Source organism: Bombina bombina, chromosome 6 (assembly GCF_027579735.1).
Source record: "Bombina bombina isolate aBomBom1 chromosome 6, aBomBom1.pri, whole genome shotgun sequence".
NCBI classification, from domain to species: domain Eukaryota; kingdom Metazoa; phylum Chordata; class Amphibia; order Anura; family Bombinatoridae; genus Bombina; species Bombina bombina.
In genome coordinates, this window is record NC_069504.1 from 14,504,326 (window position 1) to 14,522,714 (window position 18,389).

The window sequence follows — 18,389 nt, forward strand, 5'->3', positions numbered from 1 at the left end:
TCTTTCCCCATAGGAATCAATGGGGCTGCATTACGGAGCTCTACGCTCCTTTAAAGTAGGTGTTAGGCTTTTTTTTAGCCGTCTCTCCCCATTGATGTCCATGGGGAAATCGTGCACGAGCACGTAAAACCAGCTCAAAGCAGCACTGGTATTTGGGTGCGGTATGGGGCTCAATTTTGCTCAACGCTGCAAGATTGCCTGCTAATGCCGGGTTTTTGTAAACCTGTAATAGCAGCGCTATAGGGAGGTGAGCGGTGGAAATAACTTGCAAGTTAGCACCGAGCCGCTCATAATGCAAAACTCGTAATCTAGCTGCAAATTATCCAAAGCACAAACTAGTTCCATAATTTTATATAAATTGATTTAATTATTTTTTTTACACCAAAAATGGCTTATTTTAGCTTAAACTTGGTTTTAATATTAGCGGTGGTGGTTATTTAAATGGGACGTGTGATGTGCGGGGGAGAGCGCTGTACGTGTGTATGTTATGGGGATAAATGTAGGTAATACATATAAACATAGAGTGCTGAGTATAGCACTTGCTTTTTCTATAGGAGATCTACCTAAACAAGTGAAGCTGAAGAAGATGACCAAGCTAAAAACTCTGGACACAAAATCAGGTGAAGTATAAGATCATATGGTTACTGTTTAATATGAGCACATGATAGACAGAACGACATTGTACTACTGGGGGCCAATAGATGCATCTGCCCTCACAGTCCTTATTCATCACAACACGTTTTTTATCTATAGATGGTAACCTACTTGAGTAATGCTCTTGCGGAATGTGTCTACCTCTTCCTTCTTTACTAAAGTCTGTGGGATCTGCTGGTGTCTTGTATCTAACCTGGTCATTTGGTTCGCTCCCTCAGGTGTTCCAGTCTTCCTCCCATATGTGTTCAGTAGTGTAACTGACCTACACATAAAATATCTGCCTCACACGTGCAGCCTTTCATGCTTATTGAGTAGTGTACACTAAACCCTTTATCCACATGAAGAAAAGCTCTCTATAAATAGTGTGTTTAATAAGTTACTAAAGGGCATGAATATGTGTGAGTGTATCTGTGGGGTTAAAAGGGATACGAAGGATTATGACTTTCTTGCTGACTGGTCTCTCTCCCTAGGAATGTACACGTCATACAAACCCTTTCTTCACAAGGACAAGACACTCATTAAGCACTTACTGAAGGTTGGTCAGCATGAATTCCTGTATTTATTTCACAAAGTCCATTATACTCCTCTGTTTTACCCAGCGACTTAATGTAGGGTATGCACATATGCCAATCAGTTCTACTATAGGATACAGTTTAACATAATTACCGTAACCTACTCATTGATATATTATCATAGAATACAGTGTTATATCATTACTGTAACCTACTCACTGTGATATTAGTATAGGATACAGTGTTATATCATTACTGTAACCTACTCACTGTGTTATTAGTATAGGATACAGTGTTATATCATTACTGTAACTTACTCACTGTGATATTAGTATAGGATACAGTGTTATATCATTACTGTAACCTACTCACTGTGATATTAGTTTAGGATACAGTGTTATATCATTACTGTAACTTACTCACTGTGATATTAGTATAGGGTACAGTGTTATATCATTACTGTAACTTACTCACTGTGATATTAGTATAGGGTACAGTGTTATATCATTACTGTAACCTACTCACTGTGATATTAGTATAGGGTACAGTGTTATATCATTACTGTAACCTACTCACTGTGATATTAGTATAGGATACAGTGTTATATCATTACTGTAACCTACTCACTGTGATATTAGTATAGGGTACAGTGTTATATCATTACTGTAACTTATCACTGTGATATTAGTATAGGGTACAGTGTTATATCATTACTGTAACCTACTCACTGTGTTATTAGTATAGGATACAGTGTTATATCATTACTGTAACCTACTCACTGTGATATTAGTATAGGGTACAGTGTTATATCATTACTGTAACTTACTCACTGTGATATTAGTATAGGATACAGTGTTATATCATTACTGTAACTTACTCACTGTGATATTAGTTTAGGATACAGTGTTATATCATTACTGTAACTTACTCACTGGTATATTAGTATAGGATACAATGTTATATCATTACTGTAACCTACTCACTGTGATATTAGTATAGGGTACAGTGTTATATCATTACTGTAACCTACTCACTGTGATATTAGTATAGGATACAGTGTTATATCATTACTGTAAACTTATCACTGTGATATTAGTATAGGATACAGTGTTATATCATTACTGTAACTTATCACTGTGATATTAGTATAGGGTACAGTGTTATATCATTACTGTAACCTACTCACTGTGTTATTAGTATAGGATACAGTGTTATATCATTACTGTAACTTACTCACTGTGATATTAGTATAGGGTACAGTGTTATATCATTACTGTAACCTATTCACTGTGATATTAGTATAGGGTACAGTGTTATATCATTACTGTAACCTACTCACTGTGTTATTAGTATAGGATACAGTGTTATATCATTACTGTAACTTACTCACTGTGATATTATTATAGGATACAGTGTTATATCATTACTGTAACTTACTCACTGTGATATTAGTATAGGGTACAGGGTTATATTATTACTGTAAGTTACTCACTGTGATATTAGTATAGGATACAGTGTTATATCATTACTGTAACTTACTCACTGTGATATTAGTATAGGATACAATGTTATATCATTACTGTAACCTACTCACTGTGATATTAGTATAGGGTACAGTGTTATATCATTACTGTAACCTACTCACTGTGATATTAGTATAGGATACAGTGTTATATCATTACTGTAACTTACTCACTGTGATATTAGTATAGGATACAGTGTTATATCATTACTGTAACTTACTCACTGTGATATTAGTATAGGATACAGTGTTATATCATTACTGTAACTTACTCACTGTGATATTAGTATAGGATACAGTGTTATATCATTACTGTAACCTACTCACTGTGATATTAGTATAGAATACAGTGTTATATCATTACTGTAACTTACTCACTGTGATATTAGTATAGAATACAGTGTTATATCATTACTGTAACCTACTCACTGTGATATTAGTATAGGATACAGTGTTATATCATTACTGTAACTTACTCACTGTGATATTAGTATAGGATACAGTGTTATATCATTACTGTAACCTACTCACTGTGATATTAGTATAGGGTACAGTGTTATATCATTACTGTAAACTTATCACTGTGTTATTAGTATAGGATACAGTGTTATATCATTACTGTAACTTACTCACTGTGATATTAGTATAGGGTACAGTGTTATATCATTACTGTAACTTACTCACTGTGATATTAGTATAGGATACAGTGTTATATCATTACTGTAACTTATCACTGTGATATTAGTATAGGGTACAGTGTTATATCATTACTGTAACCTACTCACTGTGTTATTAGTATAGGATACAGTGTTATATCATTACTGTAACTTACTCACTGTGATATTAGTATAGGGTACAGTGTTATATCATTACTGTAACCTATTCACTGTGATATTAGTATAGGGTACAGTGTTATATCATTACTGTAACCTACTCACTGTGTTATTAGTATAGGATACAGTGTTATATCATTACTGTAACTTACTCACTGTGTTATTAGTATAGGATACAGTGTTATATCATTACTGTAACCTACTCACTGTGATATTAGTATAGGGTACAGTGTTATATCATTACTGTAACTTACTCACTGTGATATTAGTATAGGATACAGTGTTATATCATTACTGTAACTTACTCACTGTGATATTAGTTTAGGATACAGTGTTATATCATTACTGTAACTTACTAACTGTGATATTAGTATAGGATACAATGTTATATCATTACTGTAACCTACTCACTGTGATATTAGTATAGGGTACAGTGTTATATCATTACTGTAACCTACTCACTGTGATATTAGTATAGGATACAGTGTTATATCATTACTGTAACTTACTCACTGTGATATTAGTATAGGATACAGTGTTATATCATTACTGTAACTTACTTATTGTGATATTAGTATAGGATACAGTGTTATATTATTACTGTAACTTACTCACTGTGATATTAGTATAGGGTACAGTGTTATATCATTACTGTAACCTATTCACTGTGATATTAGTATAGGGTACAGTGTTATATCATTACTGTAACCTATTCACTGTGATATTAGTATAGGATACAGTGTTATATCATTACTGTAACTTACTTATTGTGATATTAGTATAGGATACAGTATTATATCATTACTGTAACCTACTCACTGTGATATTAGTATAGGGTACAGGGTTATATTATTACTGTAAGTTACTCACTGTGATATTAGTATAGGATACAGTGTTATATTATTACTGTAACTTTTTCACTGTGATATTAGTATAGGATATGGTGTTATATCATTACTGTAACTTACTCACTGTGATATTAGTATAGGATACAGTGTTATATCATTACTGTAACTTACTCACTGTGATATTATTATAGGGTACAGTGTTATATCATTACTGTAACCTACTCACTGGTATATTAGTATAGGATACAGTGTTATATCATTACTGTAACTTACTCACTGTGATATTAGTATAGGATACAGTGTTATATCATTACTGTAACTTACTCACTGTGATATTAGTATAGGATACAGTGTTATATTATTACTGTAACTTTTTCACTGTGATATTAGTATAGGATACGGTGTTATATCATTACTGTAACTTACTCACTGTGATATTAGTATGATACAGTGTTATATTATTACTGTAACTTTTTCACTGTGATATTAGTATAGGATACGGTGTTATATCATTACTGTAACCTACTCACTGTGATATTAGTATAGGATACAGTGTTATATCATTACTGTAACTTACTCACTGTGATATTAGTATAGGATACAGTGTTATATCATTACTGTAACCTACTCACTGTGATATTAGTATAGGGTACAGTGTTATATCATTACTGTAACCTACTCACTGTGATATTAGTATAGGATACAGTGTTATATCATTACTGTAACTTACTCACTGTGATATTAGTATAGGGTACAGTGTTATATCATTACTGTAACCTACTCACTGTGTTATTAGTATAGGATACAGTGTTATATCATTACTGTAACTTACTCACTGTGATATTAGTATAGGATACAGTGTTATATCATTACTGTAACTTACTCACTGTGATATTAGTATAGGATACAGTGTTATATCATTACTGTAACCTACTCACTGTGATATTAGTATAGGATACAGTGTTATATCATTACTGTAACCTTATCACTGTGATATTAGTATAGGATACAGTGTTATATCATTACTGTAACCTACTCACTGTGATATTAGTATAGGGTACAGTGTTATATCATTACTGTAAACTTATCACTGTGATATTATTATAGGATACAGTGTTATATCATTACTGTAACTTACTCACTGTAATATTAGTATAGGATACAGTGTTATATTATTACTGTAACCTACTCACTGTGATATTAGTATAGGATACAGTGTTATCTCTTTACTGTAACTTACTCACTGTAATATTAGTATAGGGTACAGTGTTATATCATTACTGTAACCTACTCACTGTGTTATTAGTATAGGATACAGTGTTATATCATTACTGTAACTTACTCACTGTGATATTAGTATAGGGTACAGTGTTATATCATTACTGTAACCTACTCACTGTGATATTATTATAGGATACAGTGTTATATCATTACTGTAACTTACTCACTGTAATATTAGTATAGGATACAGTGTTATATTATTACTGTAACCTACTCACTGTGATATTAGTATAGGGTACAGTGTTATATTATTACTGTAACTTACTCACTGTGATATTAGTATAGGATACAGTGTTATATCATTACTGTAACCTACTCACTGTGATATTAGTATAGGATACAGTGTTAAATCATTACTGTAACTTACTCACTGTGATATTAGTATAGGGTACAGTGTTATATCATTACTGTAACCTACCCACTGGTATATTAGTATAGGATACAGTGTTATATCATTACTGTAACCTACTCACTGTGATATTAGTATAGAATACAGTGTTATATCATTACTGTAACTTACTCACTGTGATATTAGTATAGGGTACAGTGTTATATCATTACTGTAACCTACCCACTGGTATATTAGTATAGGATACAGTGTTATATCATTACTGTAACTTACTCACTGTGATATTAGTATAGAATACAGTGTTATATCATTACTGTAACTTACTCACTGGTATATTAGTTTAGGATACAGTGTTATATCATTACTGTAACATACTCACTGTGATATTAGTATAGGATACAGTGTTATATCATTACTGTAACCTTATCACTGTGATATTAGTATAGAATACAGTGTTATATCATTACTGTAACCTACTCACTGGTATATTAGTATAGGATACAGTGTTATATCATTACTGTAACTTACTCACTGTGATATTAGTATAGGATACAGTGTTATATCATTACTGTAACCTACTCACTGTGATATTAGTATAGGATACAGTGTTATATCATTACTGTAACTTACTCACTGTGATATTAGTATAGGGTACAGTGTTATATCATTACTGTAACTTACTCACTGTGATATTAGTATAGGGTACAGTGTTATATCATTACTGTAACCTACCCACTGGTATATTAGTATAGGATACAGTGTTATATCATTACTGTAACTTACTCACTGTGATATTAGTATAGAATACAGTGTTATATCATTACTGTAACTTACTCACTGGTATATTAGTATAGGATACAGTGTTATATCTTTACTGTAACATACTCACTGTGATATTAGTATAGGATACAGTGTTATATCATTACTGTAACCTTATCACTGTGATATTAGTATAGAATACAGTGTTATATCATTACTGTAACCTACTCACTGGTATATTAGTATAGGATACAGTGTTATATCATTACTGTAACTTACTCACTGTGATATTAGTATAGGATACAGTGTTATATCATTACTGTAACCTACTCACTGTGATATTAGTATAGGATACAGTGTTATATCATTACTGTAACTTACTCACTGTGATATTAGTATAGGATACAGTGTTATATCATTACTGTAACTTACTCACTGTGATATTATTATAGGATACAGTGTTATATCATTACTGTAACTTACTCACTGTGATATTAGTATAGGATACAGTGTTATATCATTACTGTAACTTACTCACTGTGATATTAGTATAGGATACAGTGTTATATCATTACTGTAACCTACTCACTGTGATATTAGTATAGGATACAGTGTTATATCATTACTGTAAATTACTCACTGTGATATTAGTATAGGATACAGTGTTATATGGTACATGGTCTAAAAAATAAAACTTACCAGGATAGGCTCAATGACCTAAATATGTATAGCTTAGAGGAGAGAAGGGAAAGAGGTGATATGATAGCAACTTTCAAGTACATTAAAGGGTTTAGTAAAACTGAGGCTGTGGGTATTTTACATAAAATGGAAAATTCAAGAACAAGGGGTCATGAGCTCAAGCTAAAGGGTAGTAGATTCAGAAGTAATTTGAGGAAGCACTTCTTTACAGAAAGAGTGATTGATTTATGGAATAAACTTCCTCAAGAGGTAGTAGCAACAAACACTGTGGGGGACTTTAAAAATGCATGGGACAAGCATAGGGCTATCCTACGAACTAGATAAGTTTATACTGTTAGGTAAGGTCGGGCAGACTTGCTGGGCCTATGGCTCTTATCTGCCGTCAATATCTATGTTTCTATGTTTCTATATCATTACTGTAACTTACTCACTGTGATATTATTATAGGATACAGTGTTATATCATTACTGTAACTTACTCACTGTGATATTAGTATAGGATACAGTGTTATATTATTACTGTAACGTACTCACTGTGATATTAGTATAGGATACAGTGTTATATCATTACTGTAACTTACTCACTGTGATATTAGTATAGAATACAGTGTTATATCATTACTGTAACCTACTCACTGTGATATTAGTATAGGATACAGTGTTATATCATTACTGTAACTTTTTCACTGTGATATTAGTATAGGATACAGTGTTATATCATTACTGTAACTTACTGTGATATTAGTATAGGATACAGTGTTATATCATTACTGTAACTTACTGTGATATTAGTATAGTGTACAGTGTTATATCATTACTGTAAACTTATCACTGTGATATTATTATAGGATACAGTGTTATATCATTACTGTAACTTACTCACTGTAATATTAGTATAGGATACAGTGTTATATCATTACTGTAACCTACTCACTGTAATATTAGTATAGGATACAGTGTTATATCATTACTGTAACCTACTCACTGTGATATTAGTATAGGATACAGTGTTATATTATTACTGTAACTTACTCACTGTGATATTAGTATAGGATACAGTGTTATATCATTACTGTAACTTACTCACTGTGATATTAGTATAGGATACAGTGTTATATCATTACTGTAACCTACTCACTGTGATATTAGTATAGGGTACAGTGTTATATCATTACTGTAACCTACTCACTGGTATATTAGTATAGGATACAGTGTTATATCATTACTGTAACCTACTCACTGTGATATTAGTATAGGATACAGTGTTATATCATTACTGTAACCTTATCACTGTGATATTAGTATAGAATACAGTGTTATATCATTACTGTAACTTACTCACTGTGATATTAGTATAGGGTACAGTGTTATATCATTACTGTAACTTACTCACTGTGATATTAGTATAGGGTACAGTGTTATATCATTACTGTAACTTACTCACTGTGATATTAGTATAGGGTACAGTGTTATATCATTACTGTAACTTACTCACTGTGATATTAGTATAGGATACAGTGTTATATCATTACTGTAACTTACTCACTGTGATATTAGTATAGGATACAGTGTTATATTATTACTGTAACTTACTCACTGTGATATTAGTATAGGATACAGTGTTATATCATTACTGTAACTTACTCACTGTGATATTAGTATAGGGTACAGTGTTATATCATTACTGTAACCTACTCACTGGTATATTAGTATAGGATACATTGTTATATCATTACTGTAACCTACTCACTGTGATATTAGTATAGGATACAGTGTTATATCATTACTGTAACCTTATCACTGTGATATTAGTATAGGATACAGTGTTATATCATTACTGTAACCTACTCACTGTGATATTAGTATAGGATACAGTGTTATATCATTACTGTAACTTACTCACTGTGATATTAGTATAGGGTACAGTGTTATATCATTACTGTAACTTACTCACTGTGATATTAGTATAGGATACAGTGTTATATCATTACTGTAACCTACTCACTGTAATATTAGTATAGGATACAGTGTTATATCATTACTGTAACCTTATCACTGTGATATTAGTATAGAATACAGTGTTATATCATTACTGTAACTTACTCACTGTGATATTAGTATAGGATACAGTGTTATATTATTACTGTAACTTACTCACTGTGATATTAGTATAGGATACAGTGTTATATCATTACTGTAACTTACTCACTGTGATATTAGTATAGGATACAGTGTTATATTATTACTGTAACCTACTCACTGTGATATTAGTATAGGATACAGTGTTATATCATTACTGTAACCTACTCACTGTGATATTAGTATAGGATACAGTGTTATATCATTACTGTAACTTACTCACTGTGATATTAGTATAGGATACAGTGTTATATCATTACTGTAACTTACTCACTGTGATATTATTATAGGATACAGTGTTATATCATTACTGTAACTTACTCACTGTGATATTAGTATAGGATACAGTGTTATATTATTACTGTAACTTTTTCACTGTGATATTAGTATAGGATACGGCGTTATATCATTACTGTAACTTACTCACTGTGATATTAGCATAGGATACAGTGTTATATCATTACTGTAACTTACTGTGATATTAGTATAGTGTACAGTGTTATATCATTACTGTAAACTTATCACTGTGATATTATTATAGGATACAGTGTTATATCATTACTGTAACTTACTCACTGTAATATTAGTATAGGATACAGTGTTATATTATTACTGTAACCTACTCACTGTGATATTAGTATAGGATACAGTGTTATATCATTACTGTAACCTACTCACTGTGATATTAGTATAGGATACAGTGTTATATTATTACTGTAACTTACTCACTGTGATATTAGTATAGGATACAGTGTTATATCATTACTGTAACTTACTCACTGTGATATTAGTATAGGATTCAGTGTTATATCATTACTGTAACCTACTCACTGTGATATTAGTATAGGGTACAGTGTTATATCATTACTGTAACCTACTCACTGTGATATTAGTATAGGATACAGTGTTATATCATTACTGTAACCTTATCACTGTGATATTAGTATAGAATACAGTGTTATATCATTACTGTAACTTACTCACTGTGATATTAGTATAGGATACAGTGTTATATCATTACTGTAACTTACTCACTGTGATATTAGTATAGGATACAGTGTTATATCATTACTGTAACCTACTCACTGTGATATTAGTATAGGATACAGTGTTATATCATTACTGTAACTTACTCACTGTGATATTAGTATAGAATACAGTGTTATATCATTACTGTAACTTACTCACTGTGATATTATTATAGGATACAGTGTTATATCATTACTGTAACTTACTCACTGTGATATTAGTATAGGGTACAGTGTTATATCATTACTGTAACCTACTCACTGTGATATTAGTATAGGATACAGTGTTATATTATTACTGTAACTTACTCACTGTGATATTAGTATAGGATACAGTGTTATATCATTACTGTAACTTACTCACTGTGATATTAGTATAGGGTACAGTGTTATATCATTACTGTAACCTACCCACTGTGATATTAGTATAGGGTACAGTGTTATATCATTACTGTAACCTACCCACTGGTATATTAGTATAGGATACAGTGTTATATCATTACTGTAACCTACTCACTGTGATATTAGTATAGGATACAGTGTTATATCATTACTGTAACCTTATCACTGTGATATTAGTATAGGATACAGTGTTATATTATTACTGTAACTTACTCACTGTGATATTAGTATAGGATACAGTGTTATATCATTACTGTAACCTACTCACTGTGATATTAGTATAGGGTACAGTGTTATATCATTACTGTAACTTACTCACTGTGATATTAGTATAGGGTACAGTGTTATATCATTACTGTAACTTACTCACTGTGATATTAGTATAGGGTACAGTGTTATATCATTACTGTAACTTACTCACTGTGATATTAGTATAGGATACAGTGTTATATCATTACTGTAACTTACTCACTGTGATATTAGTATAGGATACAGTGTTATATCATTACTGTAACCTACTCACTGTGATATTAGTATAGGGTACAGTGTTATATCATTACTGTAACTTTATCACTGTGATATTAGTATAGGATACAATGTTATATCATTACTGTAACCTACTCACTGTGATATTAGTATAGGGTACAGTGTTATATCATTACTGTAACCTACTCACTGTGATATTAGTATAGGGTACAGTGTTATATCATTACTGTAACCTACTCACTGTGATATTAGTATAGGATACAATGTTATATCATTACTGTAACCTACTCACTGTGATATTAGTATAGGGTACAGTGTTATATCATTACTGTAACCTACTCACTGTGATATTAGTATAGGATACAGTGTTATATCATTACTGTAACTTTATCACTGTGATATTAGTATAGGATACAGTGTTATATCATTACTGTAACCTACTCATTGTGATAATAGTATTTTTGTTATTATTAATATTGTTTCTTTTAAGATATGGTGAGCCCACGGCGTCCTCAGTTACTGTTGGGAATATCACTCCTGGTCAGCAGGAGGAGGCAGCGAGCACCACAGCCAAGCTGTTAAGTATCAATCCTCTTCCCACAAACCCCAGTCATTCTCTTTGCCTCTGTCATGGAGAAGGTGAAGTTTTTGGTGTCTGAAGATTCTTCACTACAAGCAAGATTTTATTGTTTTTAGAAAGCCATTGTAGGTTTACTATGATCTTTCCTTTGTTTCAAGAATTGGGTCTAACCGTAGTCCACGTTAATCTCTTCAGTAGAGTCGTGGTGGTTTTAAAGCAGTTAGGTGGGCAGTAAGGTGGGCCTTACTGTGTTTTCCTAACATATTTGCTGCCCTAGTATAGAAAGCCAGAGTAGCTTTGCTTTGATCTTTCTTTTTTCTACAGGCCTCTGTAAGGAGTTGTCTTCCTTCCACACTGTGTGAGCTGCCCTCTTGCCGGACAGCTAGAATGCAGGTAAGTGCTGGGGAAGGCTGGCACTGAAAGTTGCAGATTATGGGACTTATCATTATCCTTGGTAAGTATTTTAAATGGCAGTGTGCAGGCACTTTAATACAGGGTTAATACCTTGTTTTTTATGTGACAGAGAGACCGTGTTTAGCTCCTTAGAGGAAGGGGTTAACTTTATGGGCTTATTTATTGAGATATCAGTGTGCTTTGGTGCAATAACTCTTTGGCGTCACATACAGTGCCCTGCAGTTCCTCTCAATCTTCTGGGGGAGTGTATTTGCCTGAAGATTTTGCTGCGCAGGTATCTTCTGCGTTTTCCGCAGCGTTATCTGCTTTTCAAATAGTAAAGGGAAAACACAAGAGGAAATTTAGAGAGTCAGAAAGTAAGGTTTCTGTTCCATTATCTGCTACTCAGGTTGCACATCCTCATGAGTCTGAGTAAGAGGATATGTCAGTAGCCTCTGAGGGTGAGATCTCAGATTCGGACAGTTGAATTAATTAATCTGCTGCTGAAGTGGTATACTTCAGATTTAAGCTTGAACACCTCCGTTAAAGGAGGTTTTGGCTACCCTGGACGACTCTGATACCCCTGTCGCTGTCAACCCTAGGAAATCTAGTAAACTCAATAAATACTTTGATGTTCCTTTCTCGGTGGAGGTGTTTCCTGTGCCAGACCATGCTATGGAAATTTATTGCACAGGAATGGGAGAGACACTTAGGATTCCTTTTTCCCATCTCCTGTCTTTAAAAAGATTTTTCCTGTTGCTGACTCGATTAAGGTGTCGTGGCAAATGGTGCCCAAAGTGGAAGGGGACATTTCTACTCTGGCTAATAGAACTACTATTCCTATTGAGCATAGTTGCTCTTTTAAGGATCTAATGGACAAGAAGTTTGAGACTTATTTGAAAAAAATGTATGTTCATCAAGGTCTCCAATGGCAACCTGCAATGTGTATTGCCACTGTGACAAGTGCGACAGCCTATTGGTTTGACGCTTTGTCCGAGTCTCTACAGGTAGAGACTCCCTTGGAGGAGATCAAAGACAGGATTAAGGCTCTTAAGTTAGCCAATTCCTTTATTAGTGGTTCTTCATTGCAGGTTATTAAATTGGGAGCCAAAATCTCTGGTTTTGCTGTATTAGCGCGCAGAACTTTGTGGCTGAAATCTTGGTCAGCGAATGTTTCATCTAAGTCCAAACTTTTGGCTATTCCTTACAAGGGTAAGACCTTATTTGTACCTGGCCTGACAGAAATCATTTCTGATATCATGGGTGGTAAAGCGTCTTTTCTTCCTCACGATAAGAAGAATAGACCGAAAGGACGTCAAAGTAGTTTTCGTTCCTTTCGTAACTTTCGTAAGTCTTCCCCTTCCTGTGCCAAGCAGGAACCCAAGCCTTCTTGGAAACCCAGTCAGTCTCGGAACAATGGCAAGCAATCAAAGAAGCCCACAGCTGATTCTAAATTAGAATGAAGGGGTTGCCCCCGATCAAGGAGCGGATAATGCGGGGGGAAGACTTTCTCATTTTTACCAAGCATGAGTACAAGATGTCCCAAATCCCTGGGCTGTGGACATAGTATCTCAGGGTTACAAATTTAAATTAAAAACTTTTCCTCCCAGGGGCTGGTTCCACCTCTCAAGGTTATCTGCAGACCAGATAAAAAGAGAGGAGTAACAGTTCCAGTCCAGGAACAGGGACTAGGTTTCTATTCCAATCTGTTCGTAGTTCCCAAAAAAGAGGGAACTTTCCGACCTATTTTAAACCTGAAGTGTCTAAACAAATTTCTCAGAGTACCGTCCTTCAAGATAGAAACAATCCGTTCCATTCTTCATTTATTTCAAGAGGGTCAGTTCATGACGACCATAGACCTGAAGGATGCGTACCTCCATGTTCCCATTCACAGGGATCATCACAAATTTCAGAGATTTGCCTTTTTAGACAAACACTTTCAGTTTGTAGCTCTTCCATTTGGCCTTGCGAGAGCTCCCAGAATTTTCTCAAAGGTTCTGGGGGCTCTCTTGGCAGTGGTCAGGGCTCAGGGAATTGCTGTTGCGTCTTATCTGAATGACATTCTGGTTCAGGCTCCATCTTTTCAACAAGCAAAGTCTCATACAGAGATCTTGTTGTCTTTTCTACGTTCCCGCGGATGGAAAGTGAATCCAGGAGTGGACAATTGGGAAGTGGATTTTCTGAGCAGACAGACTTTTCATGTCGGGAAGTGGGAACTCCATCCAGAGATGTTTTCCAGCTTATCCCTCAGATGGGGGGGTGCCGGAACTGAATCTGATGGCATCTCGGCAGAATGCCAAGCTTCCAAGGTACGGTTCAAGGTCAAGGGATCCACAGTCTGCTTTGATAGATGCTCTGGCGGTCCCTTGGGATTTCAGGCTGGCATACATGTTCCCTCTGTTTGCTCTCCTGCCAAGAGTCATTGATCGTATCAAACAGGAGAGAGCGTTGGTGATTCTAATAGCTCCTGCGTGGCCTTGCAGGATCTGGTATGCAAAGCTAATGGAGATGTCGTCTCTCCCACCTTGGAGACTGCCTCTGAGGAAGGACCTACAACTTCAGGGTCCCTTCCTTTATCCAAATCTCATTTCTCTGAAGCTGACTGCTTGGAGATTGAATGCTTATTTCTATCTAAGCGTGGTTTTTCTGAGTCGGTCAGTGAGACCATGATTCAGGCTCGCAAGCCTGTTACTAGAAAGATTTACCATAAGATATGGCATAAATATCTTTATTGGTGTGAATCCAAGGGCTACTCTTCGAGTAGGGTCAGGATTCCTAGGATTTTGTCTTTTCTCCAGGAAGGTCTGGAGAAGGGTTTGTCGGTCAGTACTCTAAAAGGTCAGATTTCTGCTTTATCTGTTTTGCTACATAAGCGTCTAGCGGATGTACCAGATGTGCAATCTTTTTGTCAGGCCTTGGTCAGAATCAGGCCTGTGTTTAAGTCCGTTGCTCTTCCTTGGAGCCTTAACCTTGTTTTTAAAGTTTTGCAGCAGGCTCCGTTTAAGCCAATGCATGTCATAGATATTAAGTTGTTATCTTGGAAGGGTTTTGTTTCTTATTGCTATCTCTTCTGCTCGGAGAGTCTCGGAACTCTCGGCTTTGCAGTGTGATTCGCCTTACCTTATCTTTCATGCTGATAAGGCGGTTCTTTGTACTAAGTTTGGTTTCCTTTCTAAAGTTGTTTCGGATAGAAATATTAATCAGGAAATTGTTGTTCCTTCTCTATGTCCTAATCCTTCTTCTCATAAGGAACGTTTATTGCACAACTTGGATGTTGTGCATGCTCTAAAATTCTACCTACAGACAACTAAGGATTTTTGCCAATCTTCTGCCCTGTTTGTTTGTTTGTTTTTCTGGGAAACGTGGTCAGAAAGCTTCTGCTACTTCTCTTTCTCTCTGGTTGAGAATTATAATTTGTTTGACCTATGAGACTGCCGGACAGGAGCCTCCTGTGAGAATTACAGCTCATTCCACTAGGGCTGTCTCTTCTTCTTGGGCTTTTATAAATGAAGCTTCTGTGGAAAAAATTTGCAAGGCTGCAACTTTGTCTTCTCTGCATACTCTTTCCAAATTTTATACATTTTACACTTTTGCATCGGCGGAGACTTCTTTTGGGAGAAAGGTTCTTCAAGCGGCTGTGCCTTCTGTTTAGGTCTACCTGTCTTGTCCCTCCCTAGTCCTTTGTGTCCTCTAGCTTGGGTATTGATTCCCAACAGTAATTGAGGACTTGATATGGGATATCTTAGGAAAGAAAACAAAATTTCTGCTTACCTGATAAATTTATTTATATCTGGATATGGTGAGTCCACGGCCGCGCCCTTTATTTTAAGACAGTTTTTTTTTACTAAACCTCAGACAACTCTACACCTTGTGTTACTCCTTTTTTCTCCATTTACCTTCGGTCGAATGACTGGGGTTTGTGGGAAGGGGAGTGATACTTAACAGCTTGGCTGTGGTGCTCTTTGCTTCCTTCTGCTGGCCAGGAGTGATATTCCCAATAGTAATTGAGGATGCTGTGGACTCACCATATCCGGAAATAAATAAATTTATCAGGTAAGCATACATTTTGGTTTTTATTATTGTTGTTATTATTAGTATTGGTATTATGTTTATTATTATTGTTGTTATTACTATAATTATTATTATTATTACTATTTTTATTATTTTGTTATTGTTATTAGTAGTAGTAGTTGTATTATCCGTATTATTATTATTATGTTAGTAATATAACAAGATATGTTAGGTGCAAAAAGGAGCCAAGCTAATATCTATAAGAGGCGCCAAGCTGTACAATGATGGGCAATGTCACTATAACCTATAAGCATAGTGTATAAAAATCCAATAATACCTATATGAGATAGTATGTGTCACTATGCCTATATAAAATATGTGTGACAAGGTATAAGGTATGTAACAGAGTGATAATACGTCACAAATATGCACAACAGATACACAGTGTAAGCAAACGGGTATAAAAACAAAATCAACATAAAATAGATGCAGTGATAGTGATAGCAGATCAAATAGGTATATACGTATTAGAACTGAGGTCAGAATGTAAAATATGAACGGCAGTCCAAAAATATAAATATATGAGAGGGAGTCCTTGAATAGAAAAAACTCAATCCGATGACCAAGGAATTCCACACCTCCAGGCAGTGTCACGCCAAAACACAGGAAAGAAATTCTAAAATACAAAAGATAGAGGGAGCCACATAGTGCAAATCAGCTGGTAAAACCAGACCGTGGTAATAAAACAGTCTATCCTACTCACGTGATGAAAAGCACAAAAGTCCTAGACAGGCAGACTGGATCCAAAAAGTCGTCCGGCAGACTCTTAGGCACAACTGGAGCAGGGAATATCCTCGTCCCAATCAGCGGTCAGCAGGTAAAAATCCAGGATGAAATAAAGTGTAGCAGCGAGATGAATAAAGTTTAAAAGTTTTAATAAAAAGCTTAAAACAACAGCAATGCGTTTCTCAGTGGCACAGCACTGTTTCCTCAGGCTATCAAAACGTTTAAACTTTTATTCATCTCGATGCTACACTTTATTTCATCCTGGATTTTTGCCTGCTGACCGCTGATTGGGACGAGGATATCCCCTGCTCCAGTTGTGCCTAAGAGTCTGCCGGACGACTTTGGATCCAGTCTGCCGGACGACTTTTTAGATCCAGTCTGCCTGTCTAGGACTTTTGTGCTTTTTATCACGTGAGTAGGATAGACTTTGTTTTATAACAACTGTCTGGTTTTATCAGCTGATTTGCACTATGTGGCTCCCTTTATCTTTTGTATTTTATTATTATGTTAGTGTTGCACATCTGAGCCAGTTTTGATAGATGTATGTTTATTCTTGCTCACTTTTTATAGGGTCTTCAAAAGAAATCACCTTCTTCTACTCTCAGTGCTCTGCTCCGAAAACATCTATATGATCTCACTCAGAGCTTCATCCTTCCCCTAGTAAGAACCGATACCTCCATCTTTCTGCTATTCTCATATCTTTCTCCCCTTATTCTTTCCCCTTCATAACGTGCACTTATGGCCAGACATCACTTCCTCTCTGCATGCCAGACTTCCTTACACCTCTTCAGCTGCCCACATACTATTATGGTTCTACCTTACCTATATTCTCCAATAAGAGCCTTTCTTCTTTGGAGGGTGGACAGAACTGACCACTCCCCTGCTTACCACTATATTAGAGACTGTGTTAGCCCAGACCCCTACCCCTGTTACTCTTTGTTTTGTCTAAAGTTGGGAAAGGGCTAATTCTGTTCCTCTGTGTTACCTTTGCATTTGGCTACCTTACACGATTGTGTGCTTTAGTTATTTCAATGGTGCTTCCTTGAGAGTACTTCAGTGTGCGCAGCCATCTCACTCAGTCCTCTGCTTGTTCTTACTCAGTATTCCT

At 35.0% G+C, this 18,389-nt stretch overlaps 1 protein-coding gene across 1 annotated transcript in view; it reads left to right on the forward strand.

The window, feature by feature from the left end:
* Positions 1-18,389, forward strand: part of LOC128662718 (protein DENND6B-like) — a 574,365-nt gene that overhangs the window by 305,464 nt on the left and 250,512 nt on the right. The window contains exons 13-15 of the mRNA XM_053716624.1: positions 555-620; positions 1,125-1,189; positions 17,852-17,941. Coding sequence (XP_053572599.1) covers positions 555-620; positions 1,125-1,189; positions 17,852-17,941 — 221 coding nt within the window. The remainder of the gene's footprint in view (positions 1-554; positions 621-1,124; positions 1,190-17,851; positions 17,942-18,389) is intronic.